Source organism: Muntiacus reevesi, chromosome 7 (assembly GCF_963930625.1).
Source record: "Muntiacus reevesi chromosome 7, mMunRee1.1, whole genome shotgun sequence".
Taxonomy (NCBI): domain Eukaryota; kingdom Metazoa; phylum Chordata; class Mammalia; order Artiodactyla; family Cervidae; genus Muntiacus; species Muntiacus reevesi.
Genome location: NC_089255.1, coordinates 69,449,277 through 69,476,900, shown reverse-complemented (window position 1 = coordinate 69,476,900; position 27,624 = coordinate 69,449,277). Strand labels below are relative to the sequence as shown.

The 27,624-nt window shown below is 35.8% G+C and overlaps 1 protein-coding gene across 1 annotated transcript in view; it reads right to left on the bottom strand.

Moving 5' to 3' along the window:
- The window catches only part of LRRC9 (leucine rich repeat containing 9), a 103,280-nt gene that overhangs the window by 42,675 nt on the left and 32,981 nt on the right, over window positions 1-27,624 (bottom strand). The window contains exons 10-16 of the mRNA XM_065940612.1: window positions 23,830-24,006; window positions 23,373-23,490; window positions 21,160-21,292; window positions 19,815-19,937; window positions 18,938-19,053; window positions 12,846-13,058; window positions 9,193-9,312 (exon numbers count right to left, since the gene is read on the bottom strand). Of these exons, the coding sequence (XP_065796684.1) occupies window positions 9,193-9,312; window positions 12,846-13,058; window positions 18,938-19,053; window positions 19,815-19,937; window positions 21,160-21,292; window positions 23,373-23,490; window positions 23,830-24,006 (1,000 nt within the window). The remainder of the gene's footprint in view (window positions 1-9,192; window positions 9,313-12,845; window positions 13,059-18,937; window positions 19,054-19,814; window positions 19,938-21,159; window positions 21,293-23,372; window positions 23,491-23,829; window positions 24,007-27,624) is intronic.

Here is a 27,624-nt window from a genome sequence, read left to right as displayed (position 1 = left end):
GTTGAGTTTTTTTGCTTGTTGAGTTTCTCATCTTTGGCCATTTATATGTTTAGATCTTTATTTTACTTAACTGTAAGAAATCTTTAAAACAATTTGCTACTTCTATTCAGTGCAAACAAAATTTTCTTTTAAAGTATATACTAACTCAGACCCAGAACCAGGAAGTGATAAAGGCAACATGAAGAAAATATTTTGCAACATATTTATTAAAATAAAAATAATATTACTGTAAATTAAAAATAAACTTGATTTCTTTATAACTTAAACAATCATTTTAATTCACCATAGAATTAGTTACTGCTATATAATGCATAGTTTATATTGTTGTAATAGCACCTATTATTACAATGACTAGGTTTCAAGAGTTCAGTGTTCAGATCATTAAAATCTAAAGTTTCTGGAAATTAAATAGTGTTACTGACTTTTATTATTTAAGTAGGCACAGTAAAAAAATCCTATAATTTACTATCATTATAGTTTCTTGGATGAAAGGACATTTGGCAGTAGAAAGTATTAAGGATATAATCTTAGAACAGTCTTTTAAATTAAATTTAGATTTATAAAAATTTACTATATGGTCCATCTTTTGCCATTTTTCATCAAAAAATGGTTAAAAACTTGCCCCAAATTCTGACACTTGCATGCTGATTAGCATTTGGGAACAATTCATTATATATATATATATATATATATATATATATATATATATATAAAGATAGCTGTCTTCTTTCCTTGAAAACAGGGGTAGGATCTTCACTTTTTTATATTCCTAGAATATAAAGGAGACTCCATACACTCCATGAATATTCAAGGAATAATATTTTCAGTTTTGCTGGAGAACTTGGCATTTTAGTATTTCTTGTGTTTTGGTTTAAATCTTTTGTAAGTTATGGTACAATTCAGCCCAAATTACAAAGATTAAAACTGACAAGACCCATTTAAAATATTTTAGGGATAATAGTTCCATCTCTGAATGTAGATTAGCTGTCTTGAGGCATCAGAAATATTTTAACACTAAAATTTTCATTGGAAAAGGTAAGACAGAAGTATTATTTCTATAATCTATAAAGTTGCAAATAGCCATACATATTTGTCTCTCCTTGGCCAACTCTGACTATGGTATAGTTATTTTCAGAGAAAAAAAATCTGCTCCTATTTCTTTGGCTTGGATACTCTCCTTTCCTGATAGTTCAAGTGAATGGATGACAGACATACAGCTTTTGATATTTCAATTTTACCTTATATGGATGTCTTGCTTAGATTTTAAAAAATCTATAAAAATTATATAATGTATCTCCACCATTTATGAAGGCCAGGTCTTTCATTATATAAACAGTCATAGATTGGGAATTCTGATTCACAAGGCAAAGACAGGGTAATGAACACATAGTAACCATCTGTTTACTTTCTGCAACCTAGTAGAACCTAATGCCTATCATAAAATAAAGTATAGAAACTCTCCATGGTAGAGACACAGTTAAGGAACATGATAGTAAAAATGAGATAAGTAAAAGTGAAAGTCACTTAGTCATGTCCAACTCTTTGCGACCCCATGGACTGTAGTCTTCCAGGCTCCTCTGTTCATGGAATTCTCCAAGAGGGGGTAGCCATTTCCTTCTCCAGAGGATCTTCCCAACCTAGAGGTTGCACCCAGGTCTCCTGCATTACAGGCAGATTCTCTACCATCTGAGCCCCTAGTGGCTCAGCTGGTAAAAAATGAGATAAACTAAAGGCAAGCATAAAAACTTAGATGATAGAACTAATAGGTGAGTGATTAAATCAGGGCATAGCCTTTTGTGATACAGTGATAAATATAATTAATATTAAACACAAATACAAAGTTGATTATTGGAAAATACGTAGGCGGAGGCAGCATAGATATTCAATCTCTCTGAATCCCCACATAAAAAGAAAGTAAAAATAAGACCAAAATTCCATGGACAACATTTATAATAAAGCTACATAACAAGGTAGCCCCATAAGTCCCAAAAGAAGTTGGTGGGGATAAACTGCCAACAACCACAAGACTACATGATGTCCATGTCTATGTGAGAGGAAGAAGGAAGCGTCAGGGCATCTCATCTGACAGACCTGGGCCCCAAAATAGCCAACCAATATTCAGTGGACTCTCTGAAGGCACAGAGTGCAGTTGAAAGTGCGAGTTTTGCCTCCTCTGATACCAGATAAGTGCATGGGACCAAGAGTAAAAAGGTCTGAAGGGGCTGGACCAGTCTAGCACCTATGAATTTTCAAACTGCCCCACCAGGCTCTGGTAAGAACTGAATCCTTCTTGGAAAAGAAACTGCTGGGCTAAGTCAAAATTAAACAGGATAAGGACAAAGGAGGCAAATAAAAGAGAAAGTTCAGACTGAAGTGGAAGAAGGAAACAGAGTCAGGAAATCTCAGAAAATAAGTGCTACAACTGTTAACAGTACATATAAACAGCAGAAGAGGGAGTTCTGTGAAATTACAAAAGCTTCCCCAACACCCACTTTCATTTTGAAAGTTAAGAAGAAGTAATTTCACTGAAAAATGAGCAGCAGAAAAGTACTGAGGTAAAATCCCAGACAAAGCTAAACAAACTATGCATGCGTGAAAGAGAGACAGAAATATTGCTGTGAGCAATAAAAGTATACCAGAAAAACATGCCCAAGAAACATCATGACTATAAACCTGTTATTTCAAAGCAAGCAAAAAGATGTTAAGATTGATACAAGATACAAAATAACAACAGAAATCTGGATTAGAAAAATTCAGAAGTGAAGTGAAAGAACCCAGAAAAGAATCTAAAATAAAATAATAAAATCATTTCAGAAGTGAATACTAAACTAGCCAAAGACAAAAAAAGTAAACAACAGACAACACCTTAAGAGAAACAGAAAGTGAAAAGACAGAAATATTAAAAAATCAAATCAATTAAAAAAATCTAAATGGAGCTATAAAAAGGACTCAAGAGAAAGTGACAAATAGTGAAGAAAAGATTCAATATATGGATAATGTGAGTTCCTTAAGAAGAAAACCAAAGCAAGGAAACAAAAATTGCTAAAAACTTTCAGTTCAAAAAAAAAAAAGATTTTAATATTTATTTTGGAGGAGCATACTGTGAATGTGAAATCTTGACCCAGAACAACCAATGCCAAGACATACTCTTATAATAAAATTACTAGACTTTAATGAAAACTAAAAAACTTCCTTTGGACATCTAGAAGAAAAAAGCCTGTGACTTATAAGAGAAAAAATGATACATTCTCATCAGACTTTTCTACAGCAACACTTTATGCCACAAGAAAATTAAATAACATTTAAGATGCCCAAGAAACAAAATTGTGAACCAAGGATTTTATACCTAACAAAACAGTCTTTCAGATATAAAGGACATAGATAAACTATTATCAACATATAGTAACTTAAGGGATTTTGTTCCTATAAGCCCTTCTTGAGGAATCTATAATAGAATATTTTTCTGACAGTTAAGATGTTTGATACCAATCTAAGGACTGGTGATGAGAATTAAATATACAATTACCAATGATCTAAAAGGTAGAGTGTACAGAGTGTAAGGGCTACATGCTCAAAGTAGATATAGTATGATAATTTTAACTTTTTTAAAATAGGGAAGACTGGAAGAGCATACACAAAATTAAAAGAAAAATAGTTATGGTAACAAGTTGATGAGGGTATTAGCACTGTCATTCCAAGGCTGTTGTATTTGTAACAGGGGATAAAAACAAATAAATGATTATTAAATATACTAATTCTATCACCTTGTAACCTTGAAAATCAGGATTATTGGTGTTGAAAAAAGATATAGATGTATGTAACAGAGAAAACTCAATATCCCAAAAAAATAAGATCATGGCATCCAGTCCCATCACTTCATGGCAAGTAGATGGGGAAAAAATGGAAAGGGTGGCAGATTTTATTTTCTTGGGCTCCAAAATCACTGTGGACAGTGACTGCAGTCAGAAATTAAATGATACTTGCTACTTGGAAGAGAAGCTATGACAAATTTAGACACCATATTAAAAAGCAGAAACATCACTTTGCTGACAAAGGTCCATATAGTCAAAGCTATGGTTTTTCCAGTAGTCATGTAACAGGTGTGAGAGATGGACCATAAAGAAGGTTGAGCATCAAAGAATTGATGCTTTTGAACTGTGGTGTTGGAGAAGACTCTTGAGAGTTCCTGGACAGAAAGGAGATCAAATCAGTCAATCCTAAAGGAAATCAACCCTGAATATTCGTTGGAAGGACTGATGCTGAAGCTAAAGCTTTAATACTCTGGCCACCTGATGGGAAGATCCGACTCTGGAAAAGATCCTGATGCTGGGAAAGATTGCGGGCAGGAGGAGAAGGGGATGACAGAGGATAAGATGGTTGGATGGCATCACCAACTCAATGGACATGAGTTTTAGCAAACTGGGAGACAGTGAAGGATAGGGAAGCCTGGTGTCCTGCAGTTCATGGGATTGCAAAGAGTCCGAAATGACTTAACAACTGACCAAAACAACAACAGAGGAAAGGTTAGGCTAAATGATTTGCAGTCGTGAATTGGAAATATCAATATAAATTCATAAGGTTAGTTTTAGTTATACATATGCACATATACCAGCCCCACTCCCACACACACACCCCTCACAACAAGTCCTGTCCAATGGAAAGAATTATAAACAGTGACCAACCCAGGATGTGATCCTGAAATAACACTTCTCTAAAAGAAACCAGGGCTTCTTGAAGAAATAGTTGACTCCATGTCTGCAGTAGAAAAATACACAAAATGTGTGTGGAAAATCATTCATGCTAGGTGGCAAAGAAGCTGTCACAGACTACTAGAGTCATGGCTAAAGGAGATAACTTTATGATGCTTCCACTGGCTAAGGATGAGAAAATCTCAGCTTCATCATGATGATAATTGCAATAAATTGAATATCATCAAATATGTTTAAGTCCCTGCATTCCTAATGATATTAAAACAGAAAAAGAATTGCTCATCTTTGGGAAATAATAAGGAACTAATTCATTATCTTCAAAGTTTGTAAATAAAGGCAAATAATCAAATATCTGTTCTGGATTTTCTATATGAATGGTTCTACTAGGTATCCAAATAATAGATAAGGGAAATGTCTCTGTAAAATATTCCAATTAATAAATGAAAAAGAAATGAGAATAAGAATATTGCTATTTAATAATTTTCAATGAATTAATGAATATTCAGTGCTGGGCTGGATGAATCACAAGCTGGAATCAGGATTGCCAGGAGAAATATCAATAACCTCAGATATGTAGATGACACAAACCTTATGGCAGAAAGCAAAGAGGAACTAAAGAGCTTCTTGATGAAGGTGAAAGAGAAGAATGAAAAACTGGCTTAAAACTCAACATTCAGAGAACTAAGATCATGGCATCCGGTCCCATCACTTCATGGCATATAGATGGGGAAACAATGGAAACAGGAAAAGACTTTATTTTCTTGGGCTCCAAAATCACTGCAGATGGTGACTGCAGCCATGAACTTAAAAGACACTTGCTCCTTGGAAGAAAAGCTATGCCCAGACAGTGTATTAAAAAGCAGAGACATTACTCTGTCGGCAAAGGTCCGTCCAGTTAAAGCTATGCTTTTTCCAGTAGTCTCATTGTACAGATGTGAGAGTTGGACCATAAAGAAGGCTGAGTGCCAAAGAATTGATGCTTTTGAACTGTGGTGTTTTGAGAGTCCCTTGGACTGCAAGGAGAACAAAGGAAATCAACCCTGAATATTCATTGGAAGGACTGATGCAGAAGCTGAAGCTCTAATACTTTGGCCACCTGATGGAAAGAGCTGACTCATTGGAAAAGACTCTGATTTGGGGAAGAATTGAAGGCAGGAGGAGAAGGGGACAACAGAGGACGAGATGGTTGGATGGCATCACTGACTCAATGTAGTTGAGTTTGAGCAAGCTCCAGGAAATGGTGAAGGACAGGGAAGCGTGCTGTAGACCATGGGCTGGCAAAGAGTCAAACACGACTGAGCAACTGAACAACAATGGATATAACCTCCTTGAATCAGAAAAGTGATGACTAGACATTATAGGTCTCTTACAGTCTTGCCAGAGGAATGCAATCTCAGTCTGATCCAATCTCTGGATCCAGTTGCCAATTTGGAAAAAAAAACTGGTGGGTGGAGGGCATGTAGGGTTGTATCATAAGTAATATATTGGCAGGGTCTACTGTGGGAAACTCTTTGGGTTGGAAGGTGCAAGTTTTTCTACAACTGTTTTATGATTCTGCAACTTCAAGGACTGCAGCCCACTAGACTCCTCTGACCATGGGATTTTCCAGGCAAGAAAACTGGAATGGGTTGCCATTTCCTTCTCTAACAAATAAACAGTGGGGTGTGAAAGAGAATAGAAAGGAAACTTAAAAGAGACTTAAAAAATACAGTACATTTAAAAAATGGGGGAAACCAAACGGCTGTGCTAGGGATGCACATTTGGGTGATGGAACTATGCGGGGGAAATAGCAGGGAGAGGATAACTATAGAAGTTAGGATAATGATTTCCTGAAGGAATGGGGCATATATAAGGATTTATGCTCTGGGTGGCAGAGTTTTATTTCTTGACCTGGACGATACTTACAAGCATGTTCACCTTATAATAATTTACTAAACCACATATTTGTAGTATATGGTTTTCAGGATCTGTGTTTTATTCTACATATACAATGTTTCTTCTCTTTGAACACCTGAAGATCGTTATAGTCATTTTTAGAGACATATTTATATATCAGATTCTTGATGTTTGAGGAGTCTATACCTAGTTCTAAAGTTCAAAAATAACACTTGGGCATAAAATCTGTCCAGTTCTCTTACATGTAAAGTGACCATGGTAATAGTTATTCAATAAGTAGGCTGTGCGGCTATGATGATGAAAAGAACAACATAGCCACACTGCAATATACACACTGGGCAGCTGGCTAAACTCACTCATCCTGTGTGACTTTAGAGTTTACTCTTTTTATTTGTGCCTTAGCAAAATTACAGTGTTTGTTATAACCGTTGGAACTGCTAGAAAATCATTAGAAAAAAATTAAACAAAAAATGCCACCAATTACTATATAGTCCTGGGACCTCTATTAAACTATCTTCTTTTCTCAGTTGCATACCAAACCCTATAGTGAATTCTGTTAAAAAGGACTATGGCCTTACATGTGCCTATCCAGTTTCCTAATACCATTAAAATTCCTAGAAGAAACAAAGGCAGTATGCTGTTTGACATCAGTCTTAGCAATGTGTTTCTAGATATGACTCTTCAAGCAATGTGGACAAAAGCAAAAATAAAGAAATGGGACTACACCAAACTAAAAAGCTCTGCATGGCAAAGGAAACCATCAGCAAAATGAAAAGACAACATACCGAGCTGGAGAAGATATTTGCAAATCATGTATCTGATAAGGGGCTGATATAAAATATATATTAAAAACTCATAAAACTCAACAACAAAAAACCAAACAACCCAATTTAAAAAATAGGCAGAGGAGCTAAATGGTCATTATTCCAGAGTTATTTTTAGATGGACAACAGGTACATGAAAAGATGTTCATCACTAATTATTAAGGAAATGCAAATCAAAACCACAATGATTTGTTATCAAAAAGGCAAGAAATAACAAGAGAGGATGTAGAGAAAAGTGAACCCTCATGCACTGTTTGTGGGAATGTAAATTGGTGCAGCCAATTTACAGTACGGAAAACAGTATGGAGAGTTCTATTTTATATTAAGAATAGAACCACCATCTGATCCAGCTATTCAACTTCTGGGTATTTATCCAAAGAGTATAAAAACATAAATTCAAAATATTGTACCCCTGAGTTCATAGCTGAATTTACAATTGCCAAGATACGGAAGCAACCTAAGTGCCCATCAATGGATGAATGTATAAAGGAGATGTGGTATATATATACTATGAAATACTACTGAGACATAAAAAAGATGAAATCTTGCCATTTGCAACAACATGGATGGAAGGTATTATGCTGAGAGAAATAAGTCAGAGAAAGACAAATACTGTATTATATCACATATGTGGAATTAAAAAAAACACAAAATAAAGGAATAAACCAAATCAAATAAAGATAAACACATAAATAAAAGGAACTATATGGGCTATATGAGTAGTGATTACCAGTGGGGAAGTAGGGTGGAGGGAGGGCAAAATGGGTAAAGGTGGTCAACTGCTTGGTGATGGATAGAAACTAAACTTTTGGTGGTGAGCACGCTGTAGTGTATACGGAAGTTGAAATATAATAATATTGTACACATGAAACTTACATAGTGTCATAAACCAATGTTACCCCAATTTAATAAAAAAAAAGATTCTGGTTTACTAAAAGAAAAAAGGGAGTTTAAATACTAAAATCTAAGGTCAATAAACAAAGTGGCAAACTCTCACCACAGTAGGAGAAGTAATGGTGCAAGGGCCTTGACGTGGTTACGAGGAGGTAGAAAACGGGCAAGAGCTGAGATGTATTTTGAATATATCTCATTGGATATATTCTGAAAAGGTATGTCGATGACCTGAGACCTATGGAAACAGAGATGCTGGACTGCAGTTCTGGAACCCATATGTAATTATTGTTACACGACATATGACAGAGAAAAAATTCCAGACAAGATCCGTACCTGTGTGTATATGTGTATTACCATATTTGTCCTTTGATTTATAGGAAGGCAAACACAAGTCAAACAAGATCTGAAGTTTGGGTAGAAAGGACAAGGCAGAGAGGACAAGATAACCATAAGGATAATGAACAGATGGGAAGAACTGAAAACATTAGCTGTGAAGTGGTAAACCAAAAAGTGAAGAAGAAATAAGGACTCACAAGAAGGAGAAAAAAAGATGAGAAAAAAATAGCAGAAGAAATTGGAAATGATAGCTTATAAATGACAATTTAAAAACGAGTCTGGAGTAGTTTTACATTTATTTTCAAGTAGCTAGAACTCAGATATGATCACAGGTGTATATGTGGTTTGTAAACAGAATCTAACTCTAAGACCTATTTTAGAGAAAGTAACATACTATAGTTTTATGCATGCTTTGTTCCTGATTTGGGCTATATATCTTTAATATGGTATAGATGAGGTAATTATTACAAAAATAATTTATCCATTAAATTAATAATTTTATTTTACTTATATAATTTCAAAAAAGTTCTTACCAGGTGGTATACATCATCTAAACAAGTAAATTCATTAAAGCTGATATTAAGTTTTCGAAGTCCTGTTAACTTGGAAAGATCTCTCAATTTACTCAAGCTGTTTCCATGTAGATTCAGACTCTGAAGTAAAATAAAATGTAAATAAAAAATAAGGCAAATTATATTCTAATTATAGCTATTAAATAACATTAAGAGAGAGCCAATGAGAAAAAAATCTAATTTTAAAAGTACAGTCTGTTTTTATAATCTGATTTTACAAGATGAAGTTTATAATAGCAGTATTGGAACTGGTACTTGATTAATTTGATTTTCCACTTGCTCTAAGTTTACTAATAATTGTCGTGAAATTCTTTTTAGAAGATGATTAAAGATTTTGTTGTTACATTCATTAGGGCAGTTCTATTTCTCAACGCTAGCTGGTAAACAATGTAGGCTCTAAAGATTTTGGGTATTGGCTAGGTTGCCTCACAGGAGAGAGGATGGCGAGGATATACCCTGATTACAGGAAACCAAATGAGGGCCCTGGACTAAGGAAGAAAGGCTGAGGGTGTTAAAGTGGGAGGATACAACATCAAAGAAGATACTACATCAAAGAAGGAGTAGAGAGATGTCTAAGTCTCTGCATCACAAATTGACCCAGATTTTCCCTGCCCATTTGATCCAGGGCTATATGAAAATGAATGTTACTATATTTTTATATTTAGGGGAGACTCTGATACCTGCATGGGCTTCCCAGATGGTACTAGTGGTAAAGAACCCACCTGCTAATGCAGGAGACACAAGAGACGTGGGTTTGAGCCCTGGGTGGGGAAGATCCAGTGGAGGAGGGCATGGCAACCCAATCCAGTATTGCCTGGAGAATTCCTTGGACAGAGTAGCCTGGCAAAGAGTCCTAATGTAGCTATAACCTCTCATTCTTTCAGTCAGTCTCATGTATCTTTGTATTCCAACCTACACCTATATTCCCACCATGACACACCCTAGATAAGACACTAGGTCTTTCAAAACCATGTGCTTACAGATAAAGTATTCCTCGGCATGGAAGACAAAAACAATGAAATCTTCCATATCCTTCAGAAATTCACATAAACCCACCTCTTTCTGTGGACCTCTCCCAGCAGCTCTAAATGTCTTGTATTTGTTTATATATCTGTCTTCTTCACTAAAATAATACCCTTGGAGCAGGGAAGAAAACTTATTCATTGAACATCTAGTACTTGCTTCAATGGTTAAAATATAGCAAATTCTCAGTAAATGCTAGATGAATAAATAAGTGCAAAAGCCAGACTTATAACTGACAACTCTAATTTTTAGTATTTAATTGTGCTGTAAGAAATTATAAAATTATATTACTCTGGGCTTTTCATTTCTATATATTTTATTTATTTTTATGGATGTCCTCATAAAACTCAATCTAGTGGGGATATCTGAAAAGAAAATAAGACATATGTACCTTCAATTTCTCTTACAGTAATGGCACAAATAAAGGAGAATAAAGGCTGTGATGTCTAAATAGCCTTCTAATATCTAGAATTCTTACTGGAAACTGTAGAAAATTTGCTGGTTTTTAAGAAATATAGACAAATTTAAGATGAATTCTTAAATTCTTATGTTATGGGTATTGACGAAATTAATAGTCAGGTGGAGGTCACACTGGTCAAGATATTCCAAAGTCTTAAACTCTTCTCCTTTCTGCTTCTTATCTTACAAACCAAAGATAATTAAAAAAAGACCTACTTTCTGGTGCTATTTTTTTTACTTTTATTTAATCTCTTTAAATCTACAGGAATACATGTTTTAGAAGCTCAGTCCTATCAGAACACTGATTTATTAAACCTTTTCTATTGAGGCTTTATTATAAAAAATGCATTAATCAAATATGAAATCTTGACATTATAGTTCAGAAACAATTTCTCCATACTGTCAGCTGGAAGATTGTTCCTGTATTAAGTATACTGCATATTTATGATAAAGATGGTGATATTGCTATCATGCTATAAAATTTTCCTTCATCTCTAATAATAATTCTTAATCTAGACTTGAAGATTATAGATTCTAGATTAAGTCTAGACTTAATCTAGACTTGAAGATTTGGTGGATGATGCTAATACAGTTTTATCAAAGCAATTTCATAAACTATCTTAAAAAGATGTCTTGAATATTTTTAGAAGCAGACTGAGAACTGTTAACCTCATTTATTATTTTAAAATATATGTTTTGCATTCTCTTTCTGCTTCACATAATCATTTGGAAAAAACTATCATAAACAATGGATTTTAAAATGTCAAAATGGAGCAAAGTAATTGACTTTCAAGTTAAAAATAATTTCTGAATTTTTATCTGTACCTCAGTTTTCAGTAAATGCATAGAAAGATATGTCAAATAAGAATACCTTGTCTTAAGTATTGTTATCACTTATCAATTAATATCAATTTGTTTACTACTTCTGTAGGTTCAAGTCGATAACTCACTTTCTCTGTAAGAACCGCTCAGACATTCTGTTTTAGAACAAATATCCAATGAGTATCTCATATGTGCTAGGTATTGTGCTAGATAATGGCAAAGTTAATGCTGGTCCACACAGTACTTATGAGTAAATTATAAAAAGACATTTTTACCTCAAGACATCTTTATTTCCAGCTTTTAGAAAATTGTCACAATAGACTGATTTTGTTAGTAAAAGAAATTCCACCACCAGTCATCAGAAAGTTGTTGTAGTAAATATGCTACTGTATATTTAAAAGTTGCCCCTTAGATGTGGCCCTTCTGTGCAATGCACACTGCACAGTCTTATATTGTTACCCTCATGCTGGGAATATAAATGACTAAGAACAGTCATAGCTTCTGTAAATTATATAATTTACTATAAATTCCATAGTTTAGGAAGAACACAGAGCACATGACAAAGGAATCTTACTTAGATTTGTAGTTAGACCTAGAGGTAAGAGAAGGACTTAATGCTTAGGTATAGATCTAAAACATGTGTGGGAGCTAAATAGGAGAAACAAGTTCACGTGAGAACATTCTGTGCAGCGTGAGACTCTACTACTAGCTACTCAAGTAGCTAGCGTGGAGACGCTGTGTGGCGGCAAAAGGTACATTTAGGAAACAAAAAGGAGGCTGACTACAGATTGCTACAGGGAGGGTAATATGAGAAGAGTCTGGAAAGACAGGCCTGGGACCAGGTCATATAAAACCTTACAGGCCATATTAAGGACTTTGGTTTTATTTTGAAAACAATGAAAAGCATTTGTGCATTTCATATAGGAGTGGTGAGGGATGACAAATCAGATTTGCACTTGAAAAGACTACTCTGGCTTCAGTATGGAGAATGGGTTGTGGCCTTGAAGCGGAAGTAGGACAAAACCTCTTTTGCATAGCTCTAGTAGGCATGCACTCCCACCCCAACACACACAGACACGCACACCCCTTGTATTGAGTTATACTTAGCGATATACTGAAGGCATCCAAAGAGCATGTTAATAGAGTATTATGTGCATGGAGCCTCCTTTAATTGTGTAATAGCCCCATGGAAGTATCTAGGATGGCAATAGGGTCTGGATAGAATGGTAGCAGATTTGAAATGGACAGACTGAGAGTCAAGATATAGAAGGAAGCTTAATGTCTCAATAGAATTTCCTCATCATACTTACCACAATATGACCAAAAACACTAGTCTTGGCAAGGGAAAGTATTGTTTTATCATCCAAACTCATAAGTTTTGGTCTGGGCTTGATCCTAGGATCCATTTTTATAACTTCATCATCAAATTTCAAATCCTGGGATAATACTGATCCTTCTGAATTTTTTTTGCTTTCTTCTAGAATAATATTGTTGAATGAAGAAAATAAAGAGTGAGCCTTGACCTAAAAAATTTATTAAAAACATTGAAAATTTGGTTGCTGTATTTATCATTTTGAAAAATAGGCTATGGAGGAAAGATGAATTAAAACTTTTTCCATTATATAGTAGTATCTATGATGATCTGTATCACATTAGGAAATCTATGAGAATAGATTAAAATTGTGGACTAAGAATGGGTGTGTTCATTCCCTCCTCCTGAAAATTCCTTAAAACTGGAAAAAGACATTTTAAAAATATTTTATCACAGTGGAGAGGGCACCAACAAAAGACTAAAAGTTGTGAGATATAAATTAGAAGAGACTGAACTGACAAATAGAAGCAGAAATGTAACCTGCAGCCAAAATATATGCAGGAGATAACCACTTCAAAGAGCAGATTCCAAGAAACTTGGTGTTTAGAGTGAACAAGTAAAGTAGCAGGAGGAAGCTCTAGGTAATTATTAGGCAATTAAGTTATCATAAGAATTGTGGATGACTGGGAAAAAACAACATGAACAAACAGAAATGGCTCTACAAAAAACCAAAATGGTCCATAAGAGAATTCTTTTTAAAATCTAGGAGAACAAAACATCTATAAAAGAATAGACGGCTATAGAAAAAATAGGGTAAATGCTTCAAAGTCACCATAAAAACAATTAGTGAAGTATGAAATATTCAAGAAATGTCCTGAGAAACCAAATGGATACTACAGCAAATCAAATTAACAGTGTGGAAGCTAATATAGAGGGCATTTTTCACAACAAAGAATTTAAAGATGGAAATGTAAAATACAGAGAAAAAAAATTAAAATACATTGAGGGGGGGAACAGTTCAGAATATTCAATGTTTACCAAATAGGAGTTTGAGAGGGCTTAACAGAGAATAGAAGAGAAGAAATGATACAGGAATTAAGAAAAGGAAACTTCCCAGAGTTAAAGGAAACATTTGATCTTCAGACTAAAACAGCTCATAAAGGGACAAGCAGGATGATGGAGCTCTTGTCTTTGCTGACATCACTTTGTTGTGAAATCAGTCACAACAGCAGGGACTTGGCCTCTCCACTTCTTGTTTTTTCAGTTATTTTGTTTTCTGTTTGTTTGGGTTTCTGTGTCTTTTGTTGAAAGTATATTTGACTGATAGAATCCTCTTCATAACAACATAAAATATAAATGCCCAGAACTATACAAGAAATATAAGAAGAAACATTTAAGACCTATATAGAGGAAAATATGGGAGAGGACTTGAGTAAATGGAATAACGTATCATGTTCCTGGATGCAAGGCCCAATACTACAAAGAAGACAGTTCATCCCAAAATAAATTTAAATTCAATACAGTTACAATCAAATCCTAGTAGGACATTTAAATAGAACTTAACAAGCTGTTTAAAAATTTAATTTGGAAATGAAAACGTTCAAGAATGTGTGCGTGCATGCTAAGTCGTTTCAGTCATGTTCGACTCTGCAACCCAATGGACCATAGCCAGCCAGGCTCCTCTGTCCATGGGATTCTGCAAGCAAGAATACTGGACTGGGTTTCCATGCCCTCCTCATGTTCAAGAATAGTCAAGAAATTTTTTAAAAAATAAGTGGAAGAGAATTTGCCTTATCACATATCCAAACATATCATCTGGTTGTAATAACCAAAACAAGATGGTAGGGGCCCAAGATTAGACCAATAGATCAATGGAACAGAATATAAGGATCTATATATATTAAAATAATTTTAATAATAAATATAATATTTCAAAATAGGGTAAAAAAGATTGAAAGCAAACCCACAAAGCTATTAACAGTGGATGCCTTAATGAAAGACAGTGGGATAGGGTTGAGGTGAAAGCAGATTTTCATGTGTATTCTATATTCTCCAATACAGTTTTAATCTTTTCTAGCGAGACTACAGCTATATACTACTCATGTAATATATTTTCAAAATAAAAAATTTAGGTGTAATAATTATTTTCTTTGAAAATTAAATCCCTCACAGAATAATCATTTTACATTTATATATAGGCATACCTCATTTTGTTGCATTTTGCTTTATTGGATTTCTAACAAATTGAAGGCATCAAGCAAGTCTATTGGTGCTATTTTCCAACAGCATTTGCTCACTTCATGTCTCTGTCACATTTGGTAATCGTCATAATATTTCAAACTTTTTCACTAAGATTATATTTGTTATGGTGACCTGTGATGTTACTATTGTAATGGTTTTGGGTTGCCACAAACCATGTTCATATTATACAGTGAACTGTGTTTGGACTACTCCATTGACCAGCCATTTCCCTGCCTCTCTCCCTCTCTTTGGGCCTCCCTATTCCCTAAATCTTAAAATTTAGGCAATTAATAACCTTAGAACAGATTCTCACTGTTCAAGTGAAAGGAAAAGTCACATACCTCTCACTTTAAATCAAAAGCTAGAATGACTAAGTTTAGTGAGGAAGACATGTTGAACATTGAGACAGGCTGAAAGCTAGGCCTCTTGCTCCAAACAGTCAAGTTTTGAATGCAAAGGAGAAGTTTTGAAGAAAATTAAAAGTACTACTCCAGTGAACATATATGAATGTAAAAAAAGTGAAGCAGTCTTATTACTGATATGGAAAATGATTTTGTGCTCTGGATGGAAGATCAAATCAGTCACAATATCCCCTCCTTAAGTCAAAGCCTAATCCACAGAAAAGTCCTAACTCTTTTCAATTCTATGAAGGCTGAGAGAGGTGAGAAAGTTGCAGAAGAAAAGTCTGAAGCTAGCTGAGCCTGGTTCATGAAGTTTAAGGAAAGAAGAGATCTCCATGACATAGAAGTGCAAAGTGAAGCAGCAAGTGCTAATGTGGAAGCTGCAGCAAGATATCCAGAATATCTAGCTAAGATCACTAATAAAGTAACTACACTAATACGTAGATTTTCAATATAGATGAAACAGCACTCTATTAGAAGAAAATGCCATCTAGAATTTTCATAGCACTGAAGTCAGTGCTCAGCTTCAGAGAGTCAAAGATCAAGCTGTCTCTCTTGTTAAGGGCTCTTTTAGTTGAAGCTAATGCTCATCTACCATTCTGGACACCCTACAGTACTTAAGAACTATGCTAAATCTACTCTACCTGTGATCTATAAATGGGACCAAAAAAGCCTGGATGATAGCACATTTGTTTACAACATGGTTTGCTGAATATTTTAAGACCCCTGTCTAGACCTACTGCTCAGAAAAAAAAAAAAAGAATTTCTTTTAAAATACTACTGCCTATTGACAATGAACCTGGTAACCCAAGAGCTCTGGTGGAGATGTGCAATGAGATTTACGTTGCTTTCATGCTTACCAACATAACATTCCTTCTGCAGCCCATGGATCAAGGACTAATTTCTACTTTCAAGTCTTATTATTTAAGAAATACATTTCATAAGGCTATAGTTGCCAGTTTTTCATTCCAATCCCAAAGAAGGGCAGTGCCAAAGAATGTTCAAACTACTGCACAACTGCACTCATTTCACATGTTAGCAAAGTAATGCTCAAAATTCTCCAAGCTAGGCTTCAACAGTACGTGAACTGAGAACTTCCAGATGTCTAAATGCACTTAGAAAAGGCAGAGGAACCAGAGATCAAATTCCCAATATCCACTGGATCATAGAAAAAGCAAGAGGATTCCAGAAAAACATCTACTTCTGCTTTATTGACTGGGCTAAAGATTTGACTGTGTGGGTCACAACAAACTGTGGAAAATTCTTCAAGAGATGGGAATTTCAGGCCACCTGACCTGCCTCCTGCAAAACCTGTATGCAGGTCAAGAAGCAACAGTTAGAACCAGGCACAGAACAACAGACTGGTTCCAAATTGAGCAAGGAGTATGTCAAGGCTATATATTGTCACCCTGCTTATTTAACTTATATGCAGAGTGCATCATGAGAAATGCCAGGCTGGATGAAGCACAAGCTGGAATCAAGATTGCCAGGAGAAATATCAATAACCTCAGATATGCAGATGATACCACCCTTATGGCAGAAAGCAAAGAGGAACTAAAGAACCTGTTGATGAAGGTGAAAGAGGACAGTGAAAAAAGCTGGCTTAAAACAACATACAAAAAACTCATGGCATCCAGTCCCATCATTTCATGGCAAAGTGACAGACTTTATTTTCTTGGGCTCCAAAATCACTGCAGATGGTGACTGCAGCCATGAAATTAAAAGATGCTTGCTCCCTGGAAGAAAAGCTATGACAAAACCAGACAGTGCATTAAAAACCAGAGACATCACTTTGATTACAAAGGTCCATCTGATCAAAGCTATGGTTTTCCAGTCATCATGTATGGATGTGAGAGTTGGGCCATAAAAAAAGGCTGAGTGCTGAAGAATTGATGCTTTTGAACTGTGGTGTTGGAGAAGACTCTTGAGAGTCCCTTGGACTGCAAGGCAATCAAACCAGTCCATCCTAAAGGAAATTAGTCCTGAATATTCATTGGAAGGACTGATGCTGAAGCTGAAAGTCCAATACTTTGGTCAATTGATGCGAGGAGCCAGTTCATTAGAAAGGACCCTGATGTTGAGAAAGACTGAAGGCAGGAGGAGAAGGGGATAACAGAGAACAAGATGGTTGGATGGCATTACTGACTCAATGGACATGAGTTTGAGCAAGCTCCAGGAGATGGTGAAGGACAGGGAAGCCTGGTGTGCTGTAATCCATGGAGTTGCAAAGAGTCAGACACGACTGAGTGACTGAACAACAATAGCTGCCATAGATAGAGATTATCCTGAGGTATCTGAGCAAAGGAAATTGAAAACTTTTTGGAAATGATTTACCATTCTATATGTCTTTAAGAACATTCATGATTCATGGAAAGAGTTCAAAATATCAACATTAATAGGAATATGAAAGAAGTTAAGACTTCCCTGGGTGACTCAGATGGTAAAGCAACTGCCTACAGTGTGGGAGACCCGAGCTGATCCCTGGGTCAGGAAGATCCCCTGGAAAAGGAAATGGCACCCCACTCCAGTACTCTTGCCTGGAAAATCCCATGGACAGAGGAGCCTGGTAGGCTACAGTCCCTGGGGTTGCAAAGAGTTAGACATGACTGAGCAACTTCACTTTCTTTCTCTCAAGACTTCAGTGGAGGAAGCATTTGCAGATATAGTTTAGAAACAGCAAGAGAACTAGACATAGAGCCCAAAGATGTGACTGAAATCTTACAATCTCATGATAAAACCTTACAGATGAGGAGTTTCTTCTTAACAGATGAGCGAAGAAAATGCTTTCCACTCCTGGTGAAGATGCTATGAAGATTGTTGAAGTGACAACAAAGGATTTAGAATGCTTCATAAACTTAGTTGATAAAGCAGTGGAATTCTGAAAAAAGTTCTGTGGGTAAAATGCTATCAAACAGCACTGCAATGCTACAGATAGGTCATTCATGAAAGGAAAAGACAACAGATGTAGCAAACTTCATTGTTAGGTTATTTTAAGAAATTGTCACAGCCACCAGTTAGCCTCAGCAACTAGCACCTGATAAGTCAGCAGGCATCAACATGCAGCTAAGATCCGCTACCAGCAAAAAGGCTATGACTCACTGGGCTCAGATGATGAGTCACATTTTTCAGCCATAAAGTCTACTTTTTTATTAAGGTATGTATATTTTTTAGACATTTCATACTTAATAGACTATAGTAAGTATAAAGTAAGTTTTATCAGTTCAGTTTAGTTCAGTCGCTCAGTCGGCATATGCACTGGGAAACCAAAAATAAGTGTGACTAACTATTGCAATATTCACTTTATTGCAGGGTCTGAAACTGAACCCACAATATTTCTGAGGTATGCCTGTACATATAATATAACATAAACCTGACATAACATTATTAGACTTCAAATGACTGTTCTGTTCTCATTTAAGGAATTCCAGTTTTAAAAATGCATTCATACCACTGTAATGTACTCAAATTCCACAATGTATTCAGGCAAAACAAGGTCATGATCAAAGACAAACCACTTGCACTGCCGAACACTGCAATCACAGTTTCTTTGTCCCATGATAGAATCTAGGATAAAATAACAAAAACAAGCAAAATAAATAAACACTCTTCAAAGTGAAACATAATATACACTTTTCACCCTTACACAGACTAATAAACAACAAACTCAGTACATTCCACAGAGAAGGCAATGGCAACCCACTCCAGTATTCTTGCCTCGAAAATCCCAGGGACGGTGGAGCCTGGTGGGTTGCCGTCTATGGGGTCGCACAGAGTCGGACACAACTGAAGCAACTTAGCGGCAACAACAGCAGTACGTTCCAAATAATATGTTATTGAGGTTTTTTTCTATCTTCCCACCATCCTTGACAATTTCCTAATTCTATCAAAACTAGTCACCCTTTGACTAAACAGACTAGTAAGGTTTAGTTTTATTCATATCCTTTTCTTTTTCATACTTTTTCACTTTTCTAATCAGAATTTGACCATATAGCTTTTGATAAATATATTACTCTAAACATATTACTTTGTTGTTAAAAGTTGGGTGGGTTCTCTCTTTTGAGATACATACAATATATTATACATATATATGTGTGTATAAAATATAAAAGTAACTTTTACAAAATAAAATATCTATGCACAGAAATATATAACTGTCATTGAAGTAGGGAAGAGAAATACAGAAGCTCATTAGTGGCTAGGAACAGGGTTTTATAGAGAAGTTTATAAGCTTTGTTAGATAGAGGTTAAATTATAAGCATCTTTATTAAATGAAAATATTCTGTAGTCAGAAAAATGAAAAAAGATTTATTTCATGGCAGACATACTTAGTAAATATTTTCGAGGAATGAACACTGAATTAATCATTGGGTAGTTGGCTTGACTGATGGAGTCCTGATCATGAGCCTGAACACTCTGGCCAAGAAAAACCTTGGTAATCAGGAGGATGCCTAGTATGAAAAAACAAAACATTTTAACACGAATTCATCTTAATAATTGTCCAATTTTACCTTCCTTACTGCCCCCAGACTTGATTGTATATTCTGTAAAGGTAGGGATCCTAGATATCCATATAGCACATAGCACACTGCTTGATCCAAAATAGAGGAGCTCAATAAATATTTGTTGAATAAATAAAATGGTTATTAAAGAGGATTCCTGTGATTATATCAAGCAAAGCTTTACAGACAGGAAAGAAGGAAATAAGGCAATGTTTAACAATATTTTCACGAAGGAATTTAAGAAATTTGTTGTTCTTGTTAACTGGGTAAAAATTCATCTCTGTATCATAAGTATCTAGCACATAGCACTCAGTATGTCTACTGAATGGTGAACATTTCTTTTCCCTTAAGTTATTAAGGAACCTCGAAATTCACGAACTACTAGGAATCTCTAGGAGTCACTGAATCCTATGAAGTAACTTGAAATTACTATGCATAAGGTATTCACGTAACTTCTTAAAACTATGTACGAGCTATGAAATGTAAATCGGGAGAACCTAATTGTTTTGTCCCTTGGACTGCAAGATCAAACCAGTCAGTCCTAAAGGAAATCAACTTTGAATACGCATTGGTAGTACTGATGCTGAAAAGCTGAAGCTCCAATACTTTGGTCACTTGATGTGAAGAGCCAACTCACTGGAAATAAGACCCTGAGACTGGGAAAAGTTCTTTTGCCAATTTTAGATTTATAACCAGATTTTCTTACCACCTTATATTTTGATAATTAAGGACAAGTAAGACTGACTTCCTGAGTGCTTTATATGATGATTATTACATAAATGGACAGAGTTCTCTTTTCTTTTTCCAGCGAATTTGGGGTTTGTATGGTGAGTGTGTGTAACATATACCTATTTTTAGGACACATCTTAATGAACAAAAGCAGACTGTGAAAACTGTTTATTTCATATAAGAGAGATTAAATATGAGTAGCAAATGAATCTCATCCTATTGATGTTGCTGATAATAATCACTCAGTAAATATTCATTGACAGACTGACTAAAGTAGTAGATCAGAAAGTCATGTATTACCTCACTGGTAAATCCTAAATAAAAGGGGTTTCAGAAAACTTCCCAGGTTGATAAAACCAAGCATCAAAAGTGTTATGAAAGTAATTAATGAATTGGAAGACTCAGAGCTTAAAAGTTCAGAAACTTTGCATATTTATAATACCATGTCTGAAGAGCTCATGCTCAAGAGAGTTTTTCTTCTCATCCTTGTACTTTTGCTGTAGTAATTCAATTCTGGGACACTCACATATACTTAGGCTATTAGCAAGAATGACAGCTTCTTTTCTGAGAGGCAGCTATAAAGAAAAAGCAAAGTCTGAGAATTTTTATAAGACTGACAATACTTCAACTTTACTACAGATGGTTTATCATTTTATGTTCATGTGTCTGGGCAAGGAATCTTCAGGTCACTCACTGCAAAGAAGCAGATAATCTTCAGGGACAACTTCATACCATAAAACCATTCATGTAATCTATTTTAAATGTATATGCAAATAGATCTATGAAATATAATATTTGGTGGATATTACACTGAAGATTCTTATTTAAATAAACAGTCTAATAACTGGTCTAATAGTCTATACATTATTTTCCAGATATATCTGATTGTACGAATGTATGGAAATTTTAGCTTGCATTGTGACTAGAGTTATTTCTTTAAAAGTATTTTATCAGGAATATTCATATTACTTGCTGTGAAAGCGGCTCTTAAAAAAAAGAAACAAAATGTGTTTTTATCAGTTAAAAACAACTAGAGCTAAGAGAGATTATATAATCTATCTAAGACTGAAGCGGAAATTGCAAAGTCATGATTTAGACTCAGGTCTGCTCCTCCTTGTCACTATTTCGAAGTTTTGAAATTACTGGGTTGGCCAAAAAGTTTGTTAGGGTTTTTCTATACCATCTTAATTTTATTGTGGTAAAAAAAAAATAAGATAAAAGCTATCATTTTAAAGTGTACAATTCATTGGCATTAGTACACTCACAATGTTGTACAACTATCACCACTACCTATTTCCAGAATTTCATTCCAAACTAAAGCTGTATACCCATTAAACAATAACTCTCCATCCCTCTATCCTCCCCAACTCCTGGAAATGTCTACTTTCTGTCTCTACCAATTTGTCTATTCTAGATATTTTATGTAAGCAGGATCAGACAATATTTGTCCCATAGTGTCTTGTTTCTTTTACTTAATATAATGTTTGCAAGGTTCATCCATGCTATAACATGTATCAGAATTTCATTTCTTATGACTGAATAATATTCTATTGTATGTATATACCACATTTTATTTATCCTTGCATCCGTTAATGGACATTTGAGTTCTTTCTACTTTTTGGCTATTGTGACTAATGATGCTATGAACAAGTATCCAAGAACTTTATCGTGTATATCTTACTATATCCTAACCACTCTGTGAAGGAGATACTATTATTACCCTCATTTCCCAGAATGGATTTCAAGTGGGCACAGAGGGGTGAAGTCACCCAGCTGGTGAGTAGGAAAGCCAGGATTCAAATGCAGCAATATTTTCAGGTTATGTGTGCCATGATGAGAAAAGGATTAGCAAACACTGCCCTGTACTACAGCTGTCTCATCAAGTGGGTGAGAAAGGTTGATTGGATGTTTTGGAGCTCATGAGTGATCAAAGATAAAGCAGTATCAGTATCAAGGTGGGGAAGATGAAGCAGAGAATAAAGAAATGGTGGTAGTAAAAATAAAGAGAAAAACAGAATGACAGAAAGCACAGCAGTGTTAAGTGAATGAATTTTTTCAAGATGGAGACCTTGGAACGTTTAAAACAGATTAAAGAAGTGGATTTCAAGATGATTCACAAAAGGATCACAATATAAAATGTAAGATGCCTAGGAAGATTAAATAGACAATCATAAAGGTAAAATAATTCATGATTCAACCAACTGTAGATTGAAAATATTTGGGAAAAAAAAAGAATTCTGGAAAGTTCCAAAAAGCAAAACTTGAAATTGCCCTGCTTCCACAACTATTTACACAGAATTTATATTGTATTTATAATTCTTTACATAGCATTTACATTATATTAGGTATTATAAGTAATCTAGAGGTGATTTAAAGTATACAGAAGGAAGTACACAGGCTATATGCCAACAGAATGCCATTTCATATGAGGGACTTGAGCATCCTTGGATTTCAGTATTTGTGGGAGGTCCTGGAACCAATCCCTCTTGAGTACTGAGGGACTGTACTTTTCAGGATAGCACTAACTTTTTTGTGAAACAGTAGAAGTTTGCTATAAATATAAATGAAAGGATTGAGAATCAAACTATGCTTAATCAGTGGCAGAGCTTTATTCATTAGGAAGAAAGCATTATTTTGAATAACATTTTATGCTACCTTGCTTGTTTCGCTGTCTTTGAATCCTTTTTCAAGTATTTGTAGCAGATGCTTTTTCTTCACGGTAATTTCAGGATCAAAAACATAAAAAAGGCATTCCAGCATCTTTTGATAGCTCCTTAAGAATAATTAAGACAAAAACAGTTTTAGAATTGATTTCAAAAAAGCCTAGCCACGGGTAGGATGGCCATATGCCCTAGCCAGGATATTTCCCATTTTTGCTGGATGTTCCAGTGTCATTCTTATATTTCCACTCCTCATCAGTCTCAAAAAGAGCTTCAGTGTGGATAAACCATGAGGTCATCCTAGTCAGGAAGATGCATTAAAGGAACTATTTACTAACAAGGATATTTTCAATACTGTAAACTTTTAACCAGAAAGACTTTTTTTGTTGTTGTTGTTACAAAATAAAAGCAGGCTATTGTAAAAATGTTTCTTATGGAAGTTAGCTTCTTACTCTGAATCATGCATATGTTCATTGTCCAAAAACTTTTGGAATTTCTCTTCAAATTTTAGTCTCAGAATACGGTTGTTAACCTTGATGACACGTTTTACTTTCACTCCTGTAATACCATATGTTCTGAAGTCCCATGTACAAAAACGTGATAGAATTAATTCATAGCAGGAATTAAACCTATATGGGAATACAAAATATATACAAAGAAAATAACAGACTTTCCTTAAAATGTTGAGAACACAAAGTTACATATGAGAAAAGTAATAGCCCATATTTTATGTTTCTGCTAAAGATACATGCTGTTTTGTTTCTTATACAATCAATAAAAGAACTGCTAAACTCTGAAAGTGAAAGTGTTACTCGTTCAGTCCTGTCAGACTTTGAGACCCCATGGACTGTAGCCTGCCAGCCTCTGTCTGTGGAATTCTCCAGGCAAAAATACTGGAGTGGGTTGCCATTCCCTTCTCCAGAAGCTGCCATTCCCAACCCAGGGATCGAACCTGGGTTTCCTGTACTACATGAATTCTTTACCATCTGAGCCACCAGGGAAGAATAATAGCTCTTTATTAATAATAATATATTTGTTCTGACTAAAAGATATGGAGCAATCCTCCAATATTGTAATAGTTTCTTTTGGGGGAGTCAGTGAAACTACACGCTTCTGGCTTGCATCTTATTGGCTACTCTTTCATAATTTTATTTGCAGCCTTTTTTCCCTCTGACAGACTTCTAAATGTTGGATTGCCCCAGGAATCAGTCTCTGGCTCCCCTCTTGGTCTCCATAAACCCTATTAATAGGTGATTTCACTTGGGCCTTTGGCAAGATATATTTTAAATATATATGTACATATATATACACACACACACATACACCTATATTTATTATACTAGTAAATTCCAACATTTTATTTTCAGGCTTTACCTTTACCCCACTTAACTGAATATACCCACATTTGAACATCTAACTACTTGCTTACTATGTTCACTGGAACATGTAATAGGCCTCTCAAATTTAACTCACCTCACACACCTGCCTTTAAACCTGCACCTCCTGTTTTCCACCTCAGGATACGGCACCACCATCTAACTAGTGGCTTAGGTTAAAATCCCAGGAATACACCATGCCTCCACTCTTTCTTACCAATATCCAACTCTTCAGCAAGTCTGTTTGGCTCTATATCTAAAATACATCCTGAATATGACTCTATTTAATCACCACTGCTATTATCCTAGTTAAAATCACCATCACCTCTCAGTTGGACTATTGCCATAGCTTCATAACTAGGGATACAGAAGTGAAAGAGGCAGGATCCCTGCTCTCCTTGACCCTATAATTCCAAGGGAGTTGGACAACAAAATAAACAGGACATAATAAAATAAATAAAATATATAAACTGACAAGTGCTCCAAATAAAGAAAGGTTTGGGGTAAGGAATGGAGCATGGAATACTTAAGAGAGGTCTTGGGTAGAACCTTTGGAGAAGATATTTGAGCTAAGAATTGAAGAAGTAGCGGCCTGCTATGTGAAGATCTCAGAAAAAGTAACTAAGGACTCATGTGCTCTCTGCTGCCCTCACCTGGTCATGCTCAAAGTAATTCTGGCCCTGTCTTACAGTAGCACAGAATTTAGATTAATTTGAAATTTAAGATAAGGAGGATCAACTGTATGGTGACTCCAGTGGTAAAAAATCTGCCTTCCAATGCAGGAGATGCAGGTTTCGTCCCTGGGTCAGGAAGATATCCTGGAGTAGGAAATGGCAGCCCACTCCAGTATTCTTGCCTGGAAAATTCTATGGACAGAGGGTCTTGGTGGGCTACAGTGCATGAGGTCACAAAGAGTCAGATACAACTGAATGAGCATGCACGTAATGGTATGGTGACAGATGGAAGCTAAATTTTTGGTGGTGAGCACGCTATAATGCATACAAAAGTAGAAGTACACTGTTGTACACATGAAACAAGTAATGTTATAAACCAATGTTACTTTCATGAAAAAGAAGTAAAAAAAAAGAAAAAATACAAAATTTTTTCCAAAGAGAAACAAAGAAAGACAAATCTCAACATCTGGAACACTGGCACCAATGGTGCGCACTCCCAGAAAGATCCATCTGATGAAGCAGATGAAAGCCATCACTGCCTTTTCCCACAACATTGTGGAATGGACATTGGCAGTGGGAATTGTAGGAAAGAGCCATTCTGACTCCATGATGGATCCTCTTTCTTTGACTTTAACCTTTGTTTTTTATTGCTTGCATGTTCAACGAATGGCCAGTTACTCGCTTCTAGTCTGGTCTCCCAGGAATGCAAGAACCAAAATGGCACAGGAAACTCTAAGTAGTGTGATCCTTTCATAGAGCTTTTCTTTGTCTGGGAATTAAGCAGTTGACCCCTTCTTTATGTGAAATTCCTACAGTCTTGGAGACAGGGAACCCTAGTACTAAGAGGATAAGGGCTATGCTATCTGGGGTCACAGAAATAAAGCAATTCAATCACCTGGCCACACTGTGTGCATGGGGAAACATCATTCAGAGGCTGGAATACTGCTGGAGGAGGGAGAACAGACCTATGCTGACAGAAAATTAATGAGACTTACAATATCATCAATACCTCATGGAGGATGGTAACTTCTCACAGCTGAATATATGCTACCTGCACTGAGGAGCCAGAGAAGGCAATGGCACCCCACTCCAGTACTCTTGCCTGGAAAATCCCATGGACTAAGGAGCCTGGTAGGCTGCAGTCCATGAGGTCGCTAAGAGTCAGACAGGACTGAGTGACTTCACTTTCACTTTTCACTTTCATGCATTGGAGAAGGAAATGGCAACCCACTCCAGTGTTCTTGCCTGGAGAATCCCAGGGACGGGGAAGCCTGGTGGGCTGCCATCTATGGGGTCGCACAGTCGGACACAACTGAAGTGACTTAGCAGCAGCAGCACTGAGAAGCATGTCATCACTGCTTTGAGGTATCTGCATTTTAGTCTGAACCTGAAATCCTGATATAAAGACTCTCTAGGACTTTGTATAAAATAATATTGAAATCTGCTACACCTTTCCTTCAAAGAGTCCCGTAGATTTAAGGGCAAAATTCAAACTACCCAGCCTAGCCTGTAAGACTGTTAATGATCAGGCCCTTGTCATGTGAAACTACTGAGCTCTCTAGATGTATTATACTACTTACACACCCTTTCACATGCTGTGTTGTTGCCTCTGCCTGCAAAGTCCTTCCTCTAATTCTCTGTATAGTTAATATCTATCTGTCCTTCAAAATTCAGATCAAAGCATCTCCCTTAAGTGCCCCACTTACCACTAGCACCTAGTATAGAATGTGACTTATGATAGAAGCTTAATGGATGACTGCTGAGCAAGTGAACAAAATAGAAAAGACTCAAAGATTAAAAAGATACAGTCTCTATATTCACTGAGTTTATAAACCAACAAAGTGGAAAAGTAATAGGCCAAGTATAAGCAAAATTATAGAGTATAAGAGAGATACAACTCAGTGCTATGAAGATTCAAAAAGAAGAATAACAATGACTACAGCTGACGGCATTGACAAGAAAATCCCTCACAAAGGGCAGGGGATGTAAGGCATTCTGGGTGAAAGAAGCAAAACAAAGAAAACCCCCTATGTGATGGTGTACCAGGTATTCTCCAAAAGCAGTGAGGCATGCATAGTTTAGCTGACTCTGAAGCAGTTTGAAAAAGGTTTAAGGTAATTTGGAGACAATACAGTGAAGGGCACTGAATGTCGGTGAAGAGTTAAAATGTAATTTGGAAGATAACTAATTGGTACAA